At 54.7% G+C, this 22,240-nt stretch overlaps 1 protein-coding gene across 9 annotated transcripts in view; it reads left to right on the forward strand.

Moving 5' to 3' along the window:
- The window catches only part of CRHR2 (corticotropin releasing hormone receptor 2), a 31,468-nt gene extending 17,660 nt beyond the window's left edge, over positions 1-13,808 (forward strand). For 4 of the 9 annotated variants that reach the window (XM_032401840.1, XM_032401841.1, XM_032401838.1 and 1 more), the window contains 7 exons: positions 372-525; positions 1,025-1,085; positions 2,512-2,584; positions 8,979-9,032; positions 9,216-9,351; positions 9,727-9,768; positions 11,176-13,808. In XM_032401840.1, the coding sequence (XP_032257731.1) occupies positions 372-525; positions 1,025-1,085; positions 2,512-2,584; positions 8,979-9,032; positions 9,216-9,351; positions 9,727-9,768; positions 11,176-11,681 (1,026 nt within the window). In that variant the 3' untranslated portion in view covers positions 11,682-13,808. Of the gene's footprint in view, positions 1-371; positions 526-1,024; positions 1,086-2,511; positions 2,585-8,946; positions 9,033-9,215; positions 9,352-9,726; positions 9,769-11,175 lie in introns of all 9 variants that reach the window. The other 5 variants (XM_032401845.1, XM_032401846.1, XM_032401842.1 and 2 more) reach the window with 2 other exon arrangements.
- The last annotated feature ends 8,432 nt before the right edge of the window (positions 13,809-22,240 follow it).

Below are 22,240 nucleotides of genomic sequence, written 5' to 3' on the forward strand. Positions count from 1 at the left end.
TCCCATTTCATCCCTAAATGGAAAACTTGCTGTGGATCGAAGGTGACTCTCAAAAAACTGACCATGAAAACACAACAGTGTCGTTCAGTCCTAGCCTCTGCCAGGAGAAAGCTCAGGGCCAGCCTCCCTCTTTCTTTATGAAAAAGGGAGATTAGAAAGTGCTGGGGGAGAAGCCAAAGAAGGGCCCGGTGCAGGCTGGCGCCTTAACTTCATCCCAAACAGCGAGAGAGAATTGGGTGGAGCATGAAGCTTCCCAGAGTGAGACTGGAGGGTCGTGAATGCATGTCCGCAAGGCGACTCCTGGCGGGTGCCCGTGCCGCGCACTGGGGCCCTGGCCCCCGGCAGCCCCTGACCACCCCTGCCCCGTGCAGGTCTGGTGCCGCTGCGTCACCACCATCTTCAACTACTTCGTGGTGACCAACTTCTTCTGGATGTTCGTCGAGGGCTGCTACCTGCACACGGCCATCGTCATGACCTACTCCACCGAGCACCTGCGCAAGTGGCTCTTCCTCTTCATCGGATGGTGTGAGGGTCCCTGGGGGCCGCGGGGCCTAGTGGGGAGGGGGCAGTGCTGACGAGGTCACCTCCCTTCATCTTGGGTCCAAGGACAGGTGCACAGCCCTGCCTACCGTCCCCAGGACAGGCCGAGGGTGCAGCCCCTCCCTTCCATTGCTGGTGAGGAAGAAGCAAGCAGTCCCTCCAACAGCACATTTTACAAATAGCCCTCCTCTCCTTGCCTGGGAAGACCAATCCAAAGATCTTTGTCTCTGGTTTCGAAAGACAAGCTGGCCAGCTCCCCTTCTCTATCAAACAATCTCAGAAAATCATGCTGTCGCCTCATCTGTCTGACCCGCTTAGAGAGGGTTGCTGAGAGAGGGGGAAGGGGGGTTCAGGATGGGGCCACGGATGACCTGCAGTTGGATGATTGGTCCCAGGCCCCTTGTGGTCCCCTCACCCTGTGTTCTACAAGAGGGCCCTCGACCATCTGTCTGTCCACTGTAGCCTGTGTCTGTCCTTCTTTCAGGCATCCCCTGCCCCATCATCGTTGCCTGGGCCATTGGCAAACTCTACTATGAAAATGAACAGTAAGTAGGACCGGCCACCTGCAGGGGTCAGAGGGGTGTCAGGAAAGGTCCGGCAAGGGCTCCAGCCAGGCATTGGGCAGGAATTGAAGTCCTACCAGGACAGATTTACTTTCTCATTGTCCCTATATTGAGAAAATATGCCTGGCACCCAGAGATACTCGTGTGGTAGGTGTCATGGGTTAGGAATCATGGGTCTTTTAAGTGCCCTAATGCATGACCCCTTTGGCCTTCGGTAAGGCCTCCTCCTCGGAGTGGCAAGTGTGGCCCAGGGTACATAGAGGAGGTCAAGTGCTGGAGGCTGTCAGCCTAGAGCCCATCCAAGGCTGTGTCAATGGGCCTTTCACAGAGCCCTGGGCCAGAGAAGTGGGTACTTGTTTTATTCTGGCGTCGCAGTCCCTGCCTGGGGTACATTGTCCCATCCTGCCACCCTCCCTGCACCGAGATGTTGATATCTAAGCCACACCCAGATGATGGCAATTCTGGCCATGGCTCAGCCAAGCAGTAGCTGGGAAGCTGGGTGCCCCAATTTAAAGGGAATGTCAGTTTCTGGATACAAATCTCCAAGGGGTCTCTGAGGCTGGAGAGAGCGGGTAAGATTTGGGGGCAGGGGCAGAACTGGGGTGCCGTGAACGGTAGTGAGCTTCCTGTCAAAGGGGGTGTTCAAGCAAAGACCAGAAACCCCAGCGCTGGGAGGCGGTGCCAGGGGAGATTCCTGTCTAAGGCAGTGTGCACTGGATGACCTCTAAAATTTGGGAGGACACAGTCAGAATTTCCCAAAGTCCATGTGGCCCTTCCTGAGGTCTAACAGGAGTGGTTGACAGGGCCAGACTGCGTCCTGGCCCCACCCTTCCCCTGGACTCTGAAGCTTCTGCACCCACCAGCATCCCCAGAGAATAACCAAGCCTCTGGTAGCAGCAGGCTCCCTTCACTGGGTGAATGAGGCTCAGCTCAGAGAAAGGCCGGGATTCAGGGCTGGAGAAGGCCTCTACATCTGCTGCTTTGTGCGGTTGAGTGCCTGGCACGTGGAGTGGCAGGTTCCGAGCAATGCAGGAACAGGTGCTACGGGGTGCTTGGGCCCTAGGCCAGCAAGGGGGAGCCCAGCTCTCCATTCGTGAGCCTCCTGCCTGCCCAGCCCTGGGTGCCACAGTCTGGAATAGGGTAGGGGAGTGAGGAGGATGGGGGGAGACCCAGGGCCTGCCCTCAGTCCAGCTGGGGAGACCAGACCCTCCATGGAGGGCAAAAGGCAGCCCAGGGGTGAGCTTGGATGGTCAGAGGGGCCACGGCCGTCCACCCAGGCATTTTGGGAAGGCACAGCCCTAGAGATTGGGTCTCAGAAAGGGTCAAGCCAGAGAACCCTGGGCCCAAGTCTACTGTGGTGGCCAGACCGTGGCTCAGCAGGCCACTCACAACCACCCCATCTTTGCAGGTGCTGGTTTGGCAAGGAGCCTGGCGACCTGGTGGACTATATTTACCAAGGCCCCATCATCCTTGTGCTCCTGGTAGGTCCTCAGTGGGGACCCGGATAGGGCTGGGCACCGGGAGGATGCAGAGGACCCACCCAGCAGAGATGCTGGGGAAGAATGTGGCCCCTTGCACATCCTCTGCACACACCACCCCACTCCTTGGCATCCCCCTCCCACTATCCTTACTCCATGCTCCATGCCCTGGTGCAGCCCCTTCACCTCTGGCCCTCGGGTTCTTCCTCTGGGCAGAGAACGGGTCTGACTGGCAGATTTCTAGTGCCTCCCACATCTGACATCCCCTTGCCAGGTACTGAGACAGCCAGGCGAGGGGGCCGCTGATGGCAAGAGAAGGGTGTGTGGACTTCTATTCAGCCCAGACCTACATCCCCCTCTGCCTCCAGCGACCCCCTCTGAGGCCCAGCCCACCGCCCCCAGCCTGGAGCGGTGGTACCAGAATGAAGCCTAATGAGCAATTGTTCCTTGTCCAGCTCCCCGCCCTTTGCCAAATGTATTCGCATTTAAGGTATAATTGCCACAATGTCTTTAATCCACAACAAGCTTTAATTAAGGTAGAGTTTAAGTAGAGGCTGCATTCGGCAAAAATGAACCCATTATACATCATACATTTTAAAAAAGAGACATGCAAAAAAGCCCCATAAGAAATTGGCATTTACGTAAGATTTATTTCAGGCTTGGTAATTTCAGGCTCCTATATGCACCAGCTTCCTTAAAGGGCCACCTGCTCCTTGTGGGATACATAGGAGAGAGAGAGAGAGAGAGAGCCATCCTACTCTTGCACACAGCAGGTGCCTAATGGGGGTTCTGTGGTCTACCTTGGAGACAATTACTGTTTATCTCTTTCATTTCCTGACTCCTCCTTTTTGTGACTTCTTCTGGGATTCATTTGCTCCCCATCTTTGGAGTGCCCTTGATGTATATGAACTGGAGATGTCTAGGGAGGTTTTCTACCCACTGCCTGAAATTCCACCATTGGAAATTCCACCTTATTTCAGAGGCAGAAGCCAGTCCTTGTCAGCAGTCGGCCGGGGGGGGGGGGGTAGCGCTGTGAGGAGTGACTGTCCTTGGAGTCCCAGCTGCAATGTGTCACTGGTCCCCACCCTCAGTGTGAATGGAAACCCCTTGAGACCCATCCCCTCCAGCCTGCTGCTGAGAGCCCATCCTGGAGGGATTAGGGCTTTTCGTGAATCTGGGACCCCGCCAAGAAGGCTGGCCTGGGTGGGGCTTCAGCGATAGCGGGGAGAGAGCCCCCAGCTACAAGGATGCTGGGCAGCGTGAGGAGATGAACAGAGAAAAGGAGATGGGCATGGAGGGCTCCGTGTCAGCCCCCACTCCCTGCCTGTTCCTCCCTGCCCCTTTCTCTGCTTCCACCCGCACCGCTTGGCCCAAGAGCCCTTTGCGTCTCCCTTTGGGCCCAGCCCACCCCCCACACCCAGCTATTGCACTTACGGGGCTTCCACGTTCCCCACTGAGCCTGTCCAACAGCTCCATCTTCATAACTTCCAAATCTCACATCGTCTGTGCCTGGAAATAGGAATTATGATCCCCATTTTACAGCTGAGGACGTTGAGATGAAACTGCCTGCCCCAGGTCACCACTAAGAGCTAGCTGAGCTGAGACGCAGGGGCCGCTCACCCACCTCCTGCCCTCCCCTGATTCATGGCTGCATTTCTGCTGCTAAAAGACGTGACCGAGCTTATTTCTGGGTTCCGGGAAGTGAATTGGCCGGTTCGGTTTGCAGGAAGCTGTTGTGACTGTGTTGTCATGGGAAAAGCATGTGGCACTTACTGGGTCCCGGTCTGGGGACGGGGTCAGGCACGGGGCTCGGGGCTCTCCATGAGTATTTTTACCCGCGTCGACCTTCTGAGACAGGCTCTGTGGTGTCCCTTTTGGACTGGTGAGGACGCAGAAACTCAGGGAGGTTAATGAAGCAACTTGCCCAAGGCCACACGAGTGCCAGAATTAGAGCCACGTGACAAGAACTTGGTGCCAGGCGTTCACGTGGAAGGTGGTCCCAGGAAGCAGCGTGAGGGGTGGGAGTGGAAGACACGGCGGGGAGGAAGCCCAGGTGAGGTGATGAGCTGGCTTCCATGGGGACAACCACGTGGAAGAGTGTCAGAATAGCCCCCTGCTGCAGGCTCGGAAGCTGGGTTACTTCTCCGCACACTTCCTGCCTCATCAGCGGAGGTCGCCCCCCCGCCCCCGCCCCGGGACATGAACACCGCATATTTCTAGGTCCCTCTGTTGTGAGGCTGAGCTAACTCCCCTGGCGCCAGAGGAAGCCTGAGGCTGAGAAGTGTCCCCAGCAGCTGCAGGGACCCCCGGCTGGGCTCCCTCGGGGCACGGAGCATCGGGTCTGTCTGACTAAAGTCTCCCCGTTCTGTGTGCCTCCCAGCAATGCCCCGGCAGCCCCCGTTCCACATGCACATTCCAGGCCCCCCACCTGCCCCTGGGAATGTCTGGGGTGGGCCCACGGTCTGCATGTGGACGAAGGGCCCCGGGTACCCTGGATGTGTCCACTGGAGTTGCAGAACTGTGGTGTCCGGGGCCCTGCCAGGCAGGGACGCACGTTGTCCGGGCTTCCTCTGTGGCCCAGCCAGGGCCCTGCGCGGAGTAGGCCTCGGGGCACGGGCCTTTGAGGCTTCACCTGCCTAGAGCGTGCCAACAGGAGGAGAAAGCTGAGGCACCCGGTGAGGACCAGGCCCCAGACGGGTCTCCAGGCTTCTGGGGGCACCCCCAAGTCCCTCTGGTCAAAACTGGGCTCCACAGATCCCCGTGGGACAGACAGAGGGGCCGTGTTTAACTGACCCGGCGGATGCGCAGTGCGGGAAGCTGAGAGCCGGGGAACAGTGAGAGGCGGGACCTGAGCTGTGTTGGCAGCACCCCAATAAACCTGCCCCGTACCCAGACCTGGAGGGAGCAGGGCCTACCTCCGAGGCTGGGAGCTGTGTCTGGAGCCCAGGAGGCAGAAACGTCAGTCCCCTTTCCGTCTCCCTCCCTGCTTGCCTCTGCACAAGGGATGGTGAAGGTCGAGGAGGGTCTCCCCTGAGCACCAGACTTAGCAAGTACCCTCACCGTCACCGGGGGTGGGGAGGACCCAGGGTGCTCTGCGCTCGTGAGCTGGGTCTGCTTACTTTCTCTGCCTTGGTGGGAGGCGCCATGCTGTGGGGCATCCTGGAACAAGCCCTGGTCGCAGCCCCCTGGGATTTGGGACCCTGGGGGACCTCCTCGCTTGGAGCCTCAGTTTCTCACCTCTAACACCACGATGCCAGTCCCTGCTTCGTGGGGTCACCGGGAGGACCCGTGGTAGCCCTGGGGCTCCCCCTCCAGCCGGTCCTCCTCGTACCTGGAGCCACGGGTCTGGCTCCAGCGCTGATGGGCCTTGCAGTGCACTCCTGAGCTCCGATCACCCATCCCTGGTGGTGTGGCCAGTGCTTTCCCTCCGCTTCCTTGCATCTGGCCCAGATTTCATGAACTCCTGCATGAGCAACAGCACGATGCAGAGGTCAGGAGGAGGACGCTGAGGCCAGCTGGCTCGGTTCAAATCCTGACACCAGTGCCTCCTGTGTGGCGTGGGCAAGTGATAGAGCCTAGCTGAACCTCAGTTTGTACATCTGTAAAATGGGAATAATGATCACACCTACCGCATAGGCTGCTGCTGGAGGAGTAGCCATGAAGTGCTTGGAACAAAACCTAGAATGATGTGTCCTGGGCCACGTTAGGGAGCACTAAGCCTCCCTTGTCTGTCCCCGTAGCCGCCATAACACCCAGATCCCCAGTCTGGGCCTGACACGTACCACCGCCTGCCAGGCTGGGGCTCTGACCAGGCTGGGGCGCCCCTCCCACAGAGCCTCCTTAGGAGCGACCGTGCCCGTGGGAGCTGCCAGAATCAGAGCTCCAGGAAACACGGGGCAGGAACGAGGCTGGACTTCTCCGGGGGAGCTTCTCCAGGGGGTCTGGCCTTACCCTTTCACCCCACACCCTCTCCCCTCTGCATTCACAGAGCCCCTGCCATGCAGGCTGCCCTAGGAACATTCTGGACTGGGAGGGCCCTGCAGCTGCTATTCTAGAAGGAGGTAGATTTCACTGCTTGGGCTCATCTCAGCCACAGTGGCTGCCAACTGGCCTATCTCCCCTGCCCCAGGGCTTTATCCCCTGGCTTTTCTCTGCCTGGAACACAATCCCCCGCCGTCCTTCAGCCCCCAGCTCGAGTGCCATATCTCTAGGCCTTTCTGACCCCTTTCCGCCCGGCCACAAGACTTCTGGGAGCAGGGACCCAACACATGGCAAGTTAGCTCACTGAATGAATGAACGAACGAACGAATGAATGAATGAGTGAGTGAAAGAAAGTAGGCTGGACAAGGCTAGGGTACAATAGCCAGTGCTCACTGAAGAGCTCGGATTTGGGGGGGAGGAAGTGGGAGGTCCCAGAGCGGGGAGCTCCGTGTGGGCTGGGGCCCCGAGGCTCCCTGGAGGAGGAGGGAAGACACCTGTGGTGGGGTGAGGTGGAAAAGATGCAGTGAAGGGGGTGGCTGGGGACAAGGAAAGAGTGACTTTCAGGCTTCCCAGGCCCAGGCAGAGATGGAGTGGGGGCAGCATCACTGACTGCCTGCCTCACATGAGTAGAGGGGACAAGGCTTGTATCCCAGCCTCTCAGCACCAGACCCTGTTCCTGCTCTTGCCTCAGCACATGGAACAGGACCCTCAGCCGGGGGGTGCTCTGCAGCTTATTGACAGAATGGAAGCACGGGGTGGGGGTGAGTGGATAAACTGATGAATGGATTGTTGAGTAGGTATTTAGATGGATGGATGGATGGATGGATGGATAATTGAATGAATTGGTTAGTGGGTTGATGGGTGATGGGTAAATAGATTGAATGCAGGGAATGTGCCAGAAATGAGGATACATTTTGCTTCCAACAGCCTCTACTGTCACGGAAGTCAGAAAGAATCAGAAAAGGTCAAGTCTTTTGTACCACTTGTATGAGAAAATTAAGATTGATCTAAATTAAGATTGACTTTGTGATCCAAGGGAATATACCAGAAACCCAGGAGCTAGAAATTAGATGAGCCTTAAGGAGCAGGGTGCAGCAGGCCCCTGGCTGAAGGCTTCCCGCCCACCCCTCACCCTGGGTTCTGCAGGCCAGGCCACCGTGGGTGTGAGAGCCTCAGGCTGGGGTTGAGGAGCAGCCCGAGCCCTCCAGGCCCCCAGAGCCTCCTCCAGCTTCGGGGTCGTGCAGAGGCCACAGGGCTCTCTGTTCCCTGGTGTCTGCCAGTGTCCCCCCACCCTCAGCCTGGGATCCAGACTTAGGAGGGCTTAAGAAGTGACGGATTCTTGGGACAGAGCCTCGGGCGGAATGTGCGTGCGTGTGTGTGTGTGTGTGTGCGTGCACGTGCGCACATATACTCACACGGTGCATATGCCTGAGCCAGCAGACGCCCTCTGACCCATGGGCACTTCCTCGGGAAAGATTCGCAAGAAAGGGAATCTCACTTTCCTGTCTGCTCACGTTTGGAGATGGATGTAGAGAAACGCCGGCATACCCACGTCCCCAGATCCACAGGCTCTCATGTGAACACACACAAGCACAGAGAACAGACTTGCCCCCCGCCCATCCCGAAGCGTTTGGAGGGCAGCACACAGCCACACAGACAAGCCGGTGCGGATGGACCAGACACTGGCAGGCCCACGGAGACCATCCACAGCACGAGCATGCTTTGGGCGGCCCCGCAGGCCGGTCCTGGGAAGAGACTGGGTGCATCGGCTCTGATGCCAAGAAAAGGCTCAAAATGAAGATAAATGAGGCCCTTCCAGGAGCCTTGGAGACAGCCCAGCAGCCCATTCATCTTCATGGCATCAGACGTGCCTGGGAAGCATTTTCCTGGGTGCAAGGGAGGGCTGGTGAGAGATCAGTCACTCCCTCTGGCCAGGTCCACTCCCCCAGGATAGCAGGGCCTCAGGGGAACCCTCAGTCGACAAGGGGGCACTCTGCAGCAGACAGGGCAAGGGACTGGGGTGGAGTTCTGGGCAGCTTCACCTGTGGCATCCCCGGGTGGGGCAAGGGGGTGGGGGACTTTCTGAGGAGTCATGCCTCAGGAGAAGTGGCCTTTGTGTCCTTGGTCACTGCCTCCAAGGCTGCTTTCCCCCCTCGGGTCTGAAGGTGGAGAAGCAGGCCCTGGAGCCTTCAGGGGACGGGGACTTCTGCCCATCCTGGTGAGGGAGAAGTATAGGTCTTGGGACCGAAGGCAGGGGCTGGGGTGACGGGTAGGATGGATGTGTGCATGGGACATGTGGTTCAGTGGGTTATAGGGGGAGGTGGCTGCCTCTCAGTTCATTCCCCACCTCATGGTCCTTCTTTTTTCGCCTTCCCTCACTCCAGATCAATTTTGTATTTCTTTTCAACATCGTCAGGATCCTCATGACAAAATTGCGAGCATCCACCACATCAGAGACGATCCAGTACAGGTGAATGATGGGTGCCTTAACCCCCAGAGGGCAGAAATGAGGAGGGCATCTGGGCAGGGCCCTCCAAATCCTCATAGTCCTCAGCCAGGGAGCTTGCTCGGGGTCCCAGAAGAAACGGCCCCTGAGTGAGACCCTGCCTTCAGTGTGGGCTCAGACCAGCCTTGTCGCCCTCTCACTCCCCAGGAAGGCGGTAAAGGCCACCCTGGTTCTCCTGCCCCTCCTGGGCATCACCTACATGCTCTTCTTCATCAACCCCGGGGAGGACGACCTGTCGCAGATCGTGTTCATCTATTTCAACTCCTTCCTGCAATCCTTCCAGGTGGGCTGTGGGAAAAGATGGGGCACCAGTGTCCTCACAGAGACCTCACACGGGACATGGTTCACACTGAAACACAAGTGCATGCACACACTGAACCCCAGCCCCGGGCCCTGGCACCCCCACCCCAGGGGTCAGGCGAGCTCACCCCCTGACTGGCTCTTGGTCACACTAGCCTGCACCTACTGGTGGCCCAGCACCTGTTCTGAGGATTTCTGACAGCCTGTCACTTCCAGTGGGCCCCAGTACACCCGCACCATGAGGGGTGGGTTCCCCTCCAGCTCTGAGCCTCTGGGGTCCCGGGCCCAGGTGTTCCCAGCCATCCCTGCAGAGTGGCTCTCCAAGCCGGTCGCTGACCCCTCCCTCCTTCCTTTCCAGGGTTTCTTTGTGTCTGTCTTCTACTGCTTCTTGAATGGAGAGGTATGAGACCAGGCTCTGGGGCCGTCCTCAGTTCCCAGCCCAGTGGAGGGTCCCTGGCTCTGCTCAGCTCTGCCCTGGATAGGGGAGGGGAAGGCCGGAGGAACCACACCCAGCTTTGGGAAACAGGAATCCTGCCCAAGAGTCTCGAACCAGCTTAGAAGGTCACCTGTGCAGGCCAGAAACAATAGGCGAGCACTTCACAAAGGCACTTGGAGGGCTGGCTGGCCAGGGAGCCCAGGCTGCAGGGTCTCATGGAAGGAGGAGCCAGGTCACAGCTGGTAACAGGGGAAGGCATTCCAGGAGCGGGCCAGGTGTGAGCCGAGCACCCAGGCCTTGATGGACGCAGGGAGCAGGAAAGACACCAGCACATTCCCCCACCACAGAGCAGACCACACGCCTTGGGGCCAACGCCAGGGAACGAGGCACCAGGGACAGCCTGCTTAGCTCACAGAGCCCAGAATCTCAGCATAAGCAGCTTGGGAGAGAGGCTCACACCGGCCTGTGGTCGGTGAGGACACACAGTGGGCTATGGGGCAAAGAGTAGACAGAGCCCCAGGTCCTGAGAGCTTCCGAACACTCAAGAGGAACGCCGATGCCATCCTGAGGCCCTTCCCCTGCCTATGCAGAGGGTGACGGGGTGGGGGGGGTCTCTGCACACCTAGGTCTCTGGCAATCAAAGCAGACCTCACATGGGCAAGTCTGACAGTGGAGACTGGCCGGGGCTGGAGGGCAGGGAGAGAAAGCTGCTAAAGCAAACACACAGTGCCTCTGGGGCATTTATTCTGGTCAGCCACGTGCCAGCCTAGCTTATGGGGAACATAATCCGTTTTGCAGAAAACTTCTTTAGTTGCAATACGAATGAGAATAATATGGCACCAGCAACGATCAGGTTTTGAAATGACTAGAACTGTTAGCTTTCCATCTCAGCAGCACATGCTATGGCCAGTGAGGCAGGGTCCGTCAGCTGGTGGAGGGGGCTGGAGGGGGCTGGAGGAAGGGCTTTCAGGAGGGAGAGGGATGCCAAGTACGGGAGAAGAGCGCACAGCTCAGCAGGTGCCCAGGAGAGCGAGAGGCAGATGTGCGAAGCTGGTGCTTGGGTCCCACCATAAAGAGGAGGTGGCAGAGGGATGGGGCAGGGAAGGCAGTGTGTCCCAAGGAAGGGTCAGCGGGGAGCTTCTCCAGGAGAGGGATGAGGACGGACGGCAGGAGCTTCTGGGGCTAACGGCTTCAGGGGAAGGACCTGCTTTTGGAACCAGCCAGTCCCTCCCTGGGTGTGAGTGTGGTGGTCGGGAGGGCACCCCAGCCTCCCTTCAAGGGCCCTGCAAGGGGCAGGGAGCAGGGGAGAAGCCTCCCCGTCCCCAGGACTGGCCCCCCGCAGGCCCCGCTGAGCCTCTGCCTCCCCTGCAGGTGCGCTCGGCCGTGAGGAAGAGGTGGCACCGCTGGCAGGACCATCACTCCCTCCGAGTGCCTGTGGCCCGGGCCATGTCCATCCCCACGTCGCCCACACGGATGAGCTTCCACAGCATCAAGCAGACGGCCGCCCTGTGACCCCTCCGTCACCCCGCTCGCTCATCACTCCGCCATCAGGACAGCTTCCCTATCCTCCTGGGGCGCCTTTCTCTGGGTTCACTTGGCCACCTCGCCGCTCGGGCGCTGGTGGGGGCGGAAGGGAGGGGAGACGTCAGCTGGCCCGCCCTGCCGGCTGGAGAGAGGCGTGCGGCAGCAGGCTGTGCGAGAGGCTCTCAGGAGCCAGGCCCGCTAGGCCCAAAGTCTCAGTGCAGAGGGATGGCACAGGGGCCACACACACACCCCCCCCCCCGAGAAGAGTGGGTCACATGTCTTCAGGCATTTGCCCACACCAGCCTCTCTCCCTGCATCCTCACTGTAGCCCCATTCACAGGTGGGGAAACTGAGGCCCAGCGCCAGGAAGGGCCTGCCCGAGGCACACAGCTCGTTCGTGGCACAGCGGGGGCTCCCCTCTCTGTGAGGGCCTTCCCACCAACAGCAGGGTGACATTTGGCCTTGCTCCCTGCTCCCGGCCTTCTGCCTCCTTGCTCAGGGCTGCCCTCTGCAGTGGAGGGGGGGTCACAGCAACTGGAAGCAAAGAATTAGTTTGGCTTCCTCCCAGGGGCTCTCACCTACACCCCAGCCCAGAGCAGGCCGTCTCTCTGCCCCTCCCCAGCCATCTCTGGGGTCCTAGGAAGGATGCTGCTTCCTGTCCCGGGACACCTCTTCTTGGCCTAGTCCACAGACTCAGAGCCTTGGGGAGGGACACGTGGGGAAGGAAGACATAGCTAGGGCAACCAGATGCATAGTGCAGATGAAACAAGGAGGAGAAGCATGGTGGCCGGGGGCAAGGAGCAAGAAACCAATTAGGTCTTTGGTGACTAGAACGAATCTCCCAGCTCCCACCACAGACCGGGCTTCATTTCAGCCTCCCCTTCAGAAATATCTCGGCTCTCTGTGAAATAAACCATGCCTCTGTGGAAACAGCTTCCCCGCAGGTCAAGTCAACCAGACATACGAAGGGGTGCCGTGGCCAAGGATGGGGGGGCTGGGTCCTTTCTCATTTGCAGAGCCCATGGCCCTGGTCCAGGGCTGGTTCTCCTCTCTGACCTGTGTGTCTGCAGGCCTGTCCCTTACTCCCCCAAGACAGTCTCTACCCCTCCTCTCCTACCGAGGGCAGTTTAATTCAGCACAGAGGAGAGGTGCAGCTCGCCCAGCACGCCACCGCCCAACCCAAAATGTTCTAAAATCCAGAGGCAAGTGTAGACAAGACCCCACAGTATTTGTGAACAACACCATGAGGAAGTTTCCAGGAGAGGGTGGGAGTGGAGGAAAGGAGGCTAGAGCCATCAGGTCAGGGTTCAAAAGGGCTTTTGCTCTAGGAATACCCACAACGTTTTTTTTTTATTATTATGTATCCCATCTTGCATATTTTTCAGTTGCCATCTAATATTTTTTTCACATTTTTTAAATTGGTGAGAAAGGTGATTTCTGGCTTTTAGCAAATATTTACACTTTTAAAATAAAACTGCCACAACACTTTAAAATATATCATTCAGAATCCAAACACAGCTGTGATTTAATAACCAGCCTCTTTTGTTTGAAAAAAACAAGCTAACCAGCTCTTCCTCAAGAGCTGGAAATTTTACGTTGTTCCTTTTCTCTTTGAACTTGTGTCTTCATCCCATTTCCCCCACAGAATTTTATACTAATGCAGTATTTTTATGGTTGAAAGTCTTTCCTTGCTCACCTTATCATACTTCTCTGCCACAAAATATATTTAGAAATTGAAATAGAATTATTTAATTTTCTGTGACTAAAATTTGTAAAGAGTTTTTTTAAAAAAACATCTTCTGGATTGAGTTATCACAACTACTTTTGATATAAAACATAGGGTACAATTGATTAATACAACACAGACACTGAAAGTTTTTGTAAGGCAAATGTAAAGCCTTACAAAAGGAAAATTGATTGAAAACACATCTTAATGGAATGGATAGGAATTTAATTGTTCATGAATCCGTGGGTGAATATTTATTGCTGGAATGAATCAGGACTTAGCATCTTTTCTTTCTTTTTCATTTTTATAGCTCCACACGCTGAGAATGAGAAGCTTTTTCACATAAATAAGTAGATGTCACTCAGGTCTCGGACCTCCTTCTGAGACGTATGCCAAAAACTGCATAGTGATCTATCATCCAAAATTATATGTCAGCCCACCACTTGATTAAGTCCTCTTTAAATTTGGCTGAAAGAAATGAAAACCACCTGACTTGCCAAAGGCTTGACTACCCCATGGGCAGCTGAGCTGGGAGAGGTTAATGGCTGGGCGGGGCCCCGGTTTGCCTCGGTCCGCAGGAAGGCAGTGGGGCTCCCTGCCTTTGTGCTTTCTTGCGTGTCTTGTAAAGCCTCCCTGTGTGCTCAGAGGCGGTGTGCAGGCCGCTTCCGTCAGCATCCCGGGGGTGCTGGTAGAGCAAGCAGCTCGGTGCTCATCGGGGGTCCCAGCCACTCGTCACCGCTCCGCAGATGCGGCTTCTCGCCCCACAGCCCTGTTCCCCAGCCTGCAGGGCATCAGAGTCACGGACCTTTGCTCAGCAGGCAGTCTGGCCTGGTCCCTCCTCAGAGGAGGCCCCTCCTCGGTTCCTGCACTGACCGTGCATCCCCTCATCCCTGGGGTCCTCAGTCATGCCCCACGCCAGGCGCTGGCTGTGAAACGCCACCAGAGCCATTAGACCCTCCGCGGGTCCCGCCCTGGTTAAACTCGTCAGGCACCTGCCCTCACAGCCACGCCAGGCCTTGTGAGCATCTGCTTCCGCGGCAGTCCCTCGCCGAGCTGGCTTTCCTGGAAAGTGGCCTTGTTGGCAGACGCCCCTCCTCGGCAGGCAGGTCCTGGCACCCGGACCCCTCAGGGCCCTCTCACCCCCCGGATTGGTAAAGCCGAGGAAGGCCTGAGACCGCAAGGGCATGCCTCAGCCCAGCCTTCTGGCCCCACTCCCGGTGAGAGACCACAGAGCCCTGACCCCAGCGCGGCTCCAACGCCTGGCCTGTCAGCAAAGCGGGGCCCTGGGGGGTCTGCGGGGGTCTGAGCCTGCAGACGACAAGGACGCCAGCAGGCGTGGCAGGCGTGGAGCACCTGTGCGGTGGGCAGCGGAAGGTGCGGATGACATGTCCCTGCTGGAGCGGCTGTGGTGGGGGTTCCACCTGAGGGCTGCAGCCGCAAGCCCCCCACTCTCCTGGGAAGGAGGCTGGCTAGCAGCAGAAAGGATGGACTTCGAGGGGAATTAAGAGGCTCGCGGAAACTGACCACCAACACGTGGACGTACGCAGCGGGAGGCACACACAGAGGCTCACGGAGTGGAGGCGAACACGGGGAGGCCCAGAGGGACACTGAGAGACTCCCGGGGACACGCAGAGGGGCACCCAGACACCAGATGCACACGCAGCCACCAGTCAGTCGTTCCCCATTTACTGAGCACCCCTGTGTGCCACGTAGGGAAATAACAGCACGAATAACACAGGTTCCTGTTCCAAGAAACTCAGTCTGCTTGAGAAGAAATAGCTCCCCAACGGCACCAGGTAAAAGCAGGAGAAAGGGTGTGCTCTGTGTCCCTCCCTGACTGGAGGTGCCAGTGTCCGTTTCCGTCTGCTGTGGTGACGAGGAGAGGATCAGGCCTAAGGACGGAAAACAAGTCAGGTTCTGCGGCTGGCGCTTTCCTCCACTCCCTGCATTTTCCACGTCTCTGAGACCACGCCCGTGGTGGCCTCAAGCCAGACAAGGTTTGGGGGACACAAGAACCTCAGCTGCCCTCCCCTATGCCCTGCCCATTTCCCATAGTCCAGGGCATCCCGGACTGCCACAGAGACAGACAGAACTGGAAAAGGAGCCCAGTGTTTGCTGCTCTTCCTTCCTGAGCATCTTCTGGGCGCCGTGGGCAGATGGGGCACATGGGCAGGGAGGCAATGGGCTGGGAAGGGGGGCTGTCACACAACAGGTCGCCCCCTTCACATGTCTGAGGCTGACACGGGGCATGCCTGGGGGCTGCAAGACACAAGGGGAGTCCTTTCCTAGAGTGACACTTCAGCCAGGATGTGGGAGAGGTCTGTGGAAAAGAGCTGTGTCTCCTGCCAGTGGGCCTGGCCGGGGTCCCACTGCTCTGAGAACACACCCGGGTGGCTCATCAGAACCAACGGGGCTGCTCTTCGAGAGCAGACTTTGGGAACCGTTGTTTCCAGACTGAGTGGGATCTAGGAATCTGCACGTTCACAAGCCCCTCAGGTGTTTCTGTTGCTGTCTGGTGTGGGAGCCACTGAACTAACAAGGAAACATCTTGTCTCTCCTTTCCAAAACACACACACACACACACACACACACACACACACACACACACACACGTACTACTATAGAAAGGGAAGGTGAGTGACCTGACCTGCCTTTCTGGAAACCTCTAAGGGAAGGCAGCTATAGCAGGAGGAAAGAGGCAGGTACAAAACATGTAGTGTATTCACCAATATGCTTATTATGGCTTCCAGCTCTGCCCTGGAGATGCCACTAATTCTCCTGAGGGAGCCGCCCCACTTAGAGATGTTAGTTAGCAGGAGTGGGCTGAGAGCGCGCTGAGATCACTGCCCCGTGTTGACTGAGTCTCCCCCAGATACTGTTAGTAGGGATTGCTTTGCTCAGAGCCTGAGGCCCTCCCACAGAGCTGCGGCATGCTTCCTCCACCACAGAACCACCAAGTGGACTCCATCTAGCGAATCCTGTCCATTCTACAGGACCCAGCCCAAAGAGCCTCTTTTCTAGGAAGCCTTCCTACCAGCATCAGTCGGACAAGTCCCCCAGGAAGCCCCTATGACAATCCTTGCCAGGCTCCACTGCCAGGCTGGGAACTGCTCAAGGCCTTAAGTCCACAGCAAGAGCTCTGCTCCCAGTAGGAGCTCTAGAAACATTCACTGAATAAACTGGCCTTTTGTATTTGTTCCACAGAGCTGGTAACTCACAGCGGGAGTCCAGTGCTGGCAGGACAGACCAAAGGTGCAAAGAATCCCAGAGATCTATTAGCTTTACACTGGGGGAAAATCCATTCTCCAGCTCCAGACACCCACCCCCCAACCAGAGCCCGGGGGCCAGGCCCAGCCTGAGCACATCCCCTCCCCACGTGCAGGCAGAAAATCGGAGGAGAGCCTCTCCATCCTTCCAAGACTTCCCTGCAGGTGTCCGACTGTTAATCTCACGCCGTGTGTGGGGCCCCATGCCTTGATGGGCCCTGACGTCCTGCTGGTTGGAGGTAGGGGACCAGACCTGTGCCCCTGCTGTCTAGGGGTGTGCCCGCGGTCCTCTGCTGGGGGAGTGGAAGCACCTCTCCCAACGAAGGTCCTGGCTTAGACAATTCACTTTATGATCACCCTGCTTAAACCTCACATTTGTCTGAGGACGCAGCAGGGGCCACAAATGCTGCTTGGAGAAATGAATGATGAAAGCCAGGGCCCCCAGAAACTTCGAAGTGTTAGCTACTGCACTTTGGAAAGAGAACCCAAGCAGAGGGATGTTCCGAGGCCAAGGTCCTGCATCCAGTCTTGATAACTGCTGGTTGGACAAATGAGTGAGCAGACAGGGGCATCAGCTCTGGAAGAAAACCATCCCTCTGCTTCTGCTGTGAAAACAAAGTAATTAATTGTGGTTCATAATTAGTTCTACAGGACACCAAGTGGAGCCTTCTCTGGCTCCCTCAGGCCCAACCGCGTGCAGTGAACAATCCAGCATCATGGATCCCCATGGAGGCCCCTCTGCCCGAGAAGATAGAGAAATTCAGACTTGTCATTTCTTCCTGCTTCCCCCAGTTCCGGTCTCCGTGTCCTCTGGAGAAGGCAGGTGGTGGACCCAGGAGGGATAGGGACCCTTTCCTTATTTCTCCAGCTTGGCCCAAATAGCTGTCCTTCCAGGGCTTTCCAAAGCGTGCACTATGGAGTCTGTGCCTCTAGTCCCTAATGAACTCCCCCAGCCCTGTGTCTCCACATCCATCTCAGTCCTCGGTTTGAAACAGATTCTGGGCTATCCCCCACCCCACACCCTCAACATTGCACACCTAAATGTTAAGGTCTTTATGATGTGGGATCCTCAAGCGTGAAGGTCAAGAAAGAATTCTTGAGGCATTTCACGGTGCAAAAATGTGCTTTTATTAAAGCACAGGGACAGGACCCGCAGGCAGACGGAGCTGCACTTGTGAGTGTAAGGAGTGATTGATTATATACTTTGTAGTTTAGTTAGTGGGGATTAGGGCTAAGTCTCTAAGGAATTTGTGTATGTTGAAAGTGAGGTTTACAGGATCTTGGAGGTCTGGCTATTGTCAAGATAAGGTTATCCTTTCTTATCTAGTAAAACATGAGTCATGAGACCCTTGAAGAATGTCCTGTTCTACGTGTCTCAGATGTGCATCAGTGGGCCCCGTGTTGTATATGGTTTATTCTTAGTCATATTCTTCCTGCCTTTTTTTCCCTCAACATTTCCATCGGAAGGAATGAGAAAAAGGTCCTTCCTTGGAAATGTGGATTCTTTTCCCTACCTAGAAAAATATAAGTATATGAAATGTACAAATATTATGCATTAAATAGTGCAGAAAATTTCTAAAGAAATCCTCAAAAGAACCACAGACCCAAGTTTAAAAGCCCGTGACCTCAAGATAAGAGAAAAACGCTCTCATGTAGCTAATTAAAGAGTCTCCCACAATGGCGGCGCTCCAGCCTGCCTGTGTTAGAGGAAGCAGGGCATTCTGCGTCACACAGGTTTGTGAGCCCATTCCAGACCTCCTGAAACACAATCCCAGGGGGTGTGAATTCACACTTTCAACAGGCTCCGGGAGTGCTGCTCACCCAGGAAGGCCCTGGGAGCCACCAGCACACAAGGCCTCTTCTCCCTCCCTCCTTCCTTCCTTCCCTGGCACACAAGGCCCTTGGCTCCCTGCATCTCCTGCTGTCCACCTCTCCCCTGCAGGGCACAGCTCTGCCTTTTCCCACACCAGCTACTGTATGTAGGTTGGGTCTCCAGCCAGAGCCTTGTCTGCCCCAGTCCTGAATTGCCAGTACCCAGGAAATGTCGGGATTCCAAAAGAGATTTCATTTGAACCAAGGGTTCCAAAAGCATGAATCTGAAAACCACTGAATTTACACAATCTTAGTCCCTTGGGCTCTCTCCTCTTGGTGCCCAGGGTCGGAAGGAGCTTTCTAAGTGAGGCTGCTAGAGGAAGCTTCTACCGAAGCACAGTGGAACGGAACAAGACAGTGCAGGAATTGGTGCGTGTAGGAGGGCCGGCTGCATCAGTGTGCTGAACTTGGAGGGAGAAAGGAAAGAAGTGAACACACACAGGCCTCAGCATGGCAGACTGCACTAAATGTTTTCCCATGTACTTTCTCATTTAATCCTCTTAAAAATCTGGCAATATAGAAAAACTCAGCTTATAAAGAAAGAAAAACAATGCTCGCTACCAGTTCCTCTCAGGGAGTCTAACCCAGACCCGGGAACTCTTGTCCCTCAAGGGCCTTGACGTCTTAAGAGTTTCTCTGCTTTGAACTTCTGAGGCTACGATTTTATACGAATTTTTAAATTTACCATGTTCATTTTAGTTGTAATCTTAAAAAGGTAGTGAAAGTCTTAAAAATTTAATAATCGTCTTAAAAAATATTTGACCTTAAAACACCCTTTTCAGTGTCAACAGAAATACAGTTTAATCATACAAAACATTAGCTACAGTTCCTCAAACTGGGGATTCCCTAATGTATTCCACGGAGTTTTGAGATTTGGTGTCCTCTATCAAGGTCACTAGAATATACTGAATTTGTGAACCTGCCTTGGCATGAATGACTCGGCGACTGCCAGGCTTTTCCCGAGGGACCTGCGTTTTGAGCCAAGAGTTGAGTTACGTTATGTGCGTTAGGGGCTGGACATTCCGAAGTGAGCCAGTTTTTACACCAAAATACTGAATGTGTGAGCTGCCCTGGAGAATATGCATCCTTAAGTCAAATATTTATTGAGCACCTACTGAGTGCTCACAGTCTTCTGGGCATCACAGGCATATAGCCATGAATAAAACAGACCCAAATCCCAGACTTCATGGAACCTACATTCTAATGGGGAGAGTGTAAATTAAACAAGGAAAATATGCTATACAGCGTTAACCGATAAAGGGGACAAAATAAACGAGGAATGGGATATAGAATGTGTATGTGTTTAAATGTGAGGGGAGGAAGGTTTGGCTCGAGGTTGAAACTATAAGTGGAATCACTGGGGAGGCCTCACTGGGATGATTGCTGGATCAAGTCCTGAGAACGAAGGGAGTACTTGTGAGCATCTGATCCTGGCAGGAAGTGTTGCAGACAGATGGAAAAGTCAATGCCAAAGCCCAGTGTGCATGCGTGCATACATGCGTGTTTGCGTAGGCTGGTGGGGAGGGAGATGGGGGAGACCATGCAGGTATTATTCTTGAGTGAGAAGAAAAACCACTGAGTCTGAATTTGTAGGACCAATGGGATCACTTGGGCTGCTGTGTTGAAAACAGATTGTGAGACAGACTTCAGATAAGAGTCTTGCAATAAACCAGTGAGGAGATGGTGGTGGCCGGACCAGGGTGGTGGCCAGACCAGAGCGGTGGCCTGATTCTGAATATCCGGTGAGGATGGATTCTGAATATCCAGTGAGGATGGAGCCGATGGTCTGGATGAGGCATGTAAGAGAAAAAGCAGCCAGGATGGGCACTGAGGAGCTGTTACTAACCGAGAGGTCAGGTTTGCAAGCTTGCTTCAGAATTCTTTAGAAAAAAACGGAAGGTCTGGTCTCAATTTTTAAAAGAATGTTAATAAGGATTTTTTTAAAGCTTGTGTTTTTTTTTCCTTTCCCACAGTCTCGCTGTGCTTAATCTCACTATCAATTAACTGGCACTCAGATGCAGAAGAGTGGGTTTTGATGAACTAAAAAAGGTTTTAATTAGGCTAAGTTGTTTTAGTTAGCACAACTGCTTTTGCGTTGTTGGCGACTGAGTTTTAAGACGTAACAAATGCAGACACCGTCTGGAAAAATTCTATGCAGGCTCACTTCTGTATCAAGTCCAGAACATTACAAGAGCAGGCAGAGAGCTTTGACTCCCAAAGAGAGAAGGGCTCTCTCTTCCCAGCCTCATGCTCACAAAATTTCCATTAGGTTCAGGCTCAGGTTGTGGCTTGGGACAGAGGCATGGAGGGTTACAGCAGGACCATCACAGCTAGATTCTGGAAGAGTCGGAACTAGAATGCACTTTATTTTATGTCCAGCACAGCCCCCCACCCCATATCCTGTAAGCTTGTGGCTCCATGAGATCACCCAGGGAAACTAAAATCCCACTGCACACGTGCCCCTCCACCCTGCCCCACTTAGCTAATCATCTCACTGGATACAGGTTCTTATAAATTCACATTTTCAAGGGAAAGCCCTTTCGGGGGAGCAATGTGTCCGCATTTCATATGGGAAGAAAGTTCCCAACCATAGAAACAGTAGGGAAAACACCAAAAGGAACCACAATCTCCTCTGAGGGATCCCCCACAGCTCATCTTGACTACACTGTCCCTGCCCCAAACACATGCATTACAGAGTGGGGGGTCCCACAGAGTAGATGGACATTTGCTAATTCAAAGGGAGCCCTTTCTCTTTGAAATCCAATTGCACATGACGAGGACGGAGGCCTCTCAAGCCAGTGTCCAGGGCTGTAGTTCTGTAATCTCCTCTCTGGCCAGCTTGGAGTGGCCTTAGATTTAAAAATCAAGCCAAAAACGGCTCACTCATTGGCCTTTTTCGCTTAGCACAAGGGCCAGCCAGCCCACTGGGCCAAACACAGGTCCATCTTTCTGCCTAAAGCTCTGCTGACAAAGTCTTCTTCTTTCTTTGTAAATGAGGACATGGAGTTTCCCTAATGGTGAAGGCTTGTCAGCTTTAGGTTATACAAATTGCCCAAGGGGACTGTACCCGTATGTGGTGTCCGAGCCCGATTCACACCGCGACATGAGAATTCAGGCCAAGGACAGGAACCTTCCTCTCCACCAGCTCAAATAGCAAACTTCAAAGAGGGAGAGGGAAGACATAAACTCAGCTGTTTCATGGGCAGATGTACTAAACACTGAACCCATTCTGTTCAACCAGCTTTCAGAAGAGGAAATAACCCTCAAGGACAGTAGCAAAAGGACAGAGTGACTCAAGTGACAACTCAGCTCTCCCCTGTCCGAGCAAAGGCCCTCCCTTAGGGTTCCTTTTATAATACTTCCCTTAGCATCCATCACAGCACTGTGCATCTAACTAACTGCCAGGGTCACTGACTCGACTCTTGAACACGAGCCCTCACCTGGGCAAAAGAATCTGAAATGGTTTTACAAAACAATTCCTAAATGGTTTTGGTAAATCTAGGTATCAAGGCAAAGAGGAATGCTCTGAAAGAACCTCCTGAGGCTGAGTAAAAACTGTGTGTCCTTTATGGTAAATACCCCCAAATGGGCTAATGTCGAACAGCAGTCAAGAGATAAAAGCAGAAAGATGAGCAAGTGCCAGATCAGAGAGAAGGGGAGGGGGAGAAGAGAGAGGAGGGGGGAAGGGAGGACAAAAGAGTAAGAAATTAGCCAGCTAGGGCACTAAGCAATGTCAGTGGTTGACAGAAACTGAGGCGCATGGAGACAAGAAATAGTTCTGTAGCACACAGTGAGCCTACGAATAGTCTTCTTACACCTTCTCTCATCTTCTTCCCTAACGTTAGCAACACCCTCCTCAAGGAGAGATCTACAGACAGTTTCTCTTGAGATAAGTCATAACTGATAAAACTAGATCTCCTAACCTGGCTGAGAATCAGTTTTTTTTTTTTTTAATTTTATTTATTATTCATTTGACAGAGAGAGACACAGTGAGAGAGGGAACAGCTTTTACAAACTCCAAAGTCTGAGACCAGAAGGAAAGGTCTTG

Source organism: Phoca vitulina, unplaced genomic scaffold (genome assembly GCF_004348235.1).
Source record: "Phoca vitulina isolate PV1807 unplaced genomic scaffold, GSC_HSeal_1.0 scaffold4, whole genome shotgun sequence".
NCBI classification, from domain to species: domain Eukaryota; kingdom Metazoa; phylum Chordata; class Mammalia; order Carnivora; family Phocidae; genus Phoca; species Phoca vitulina.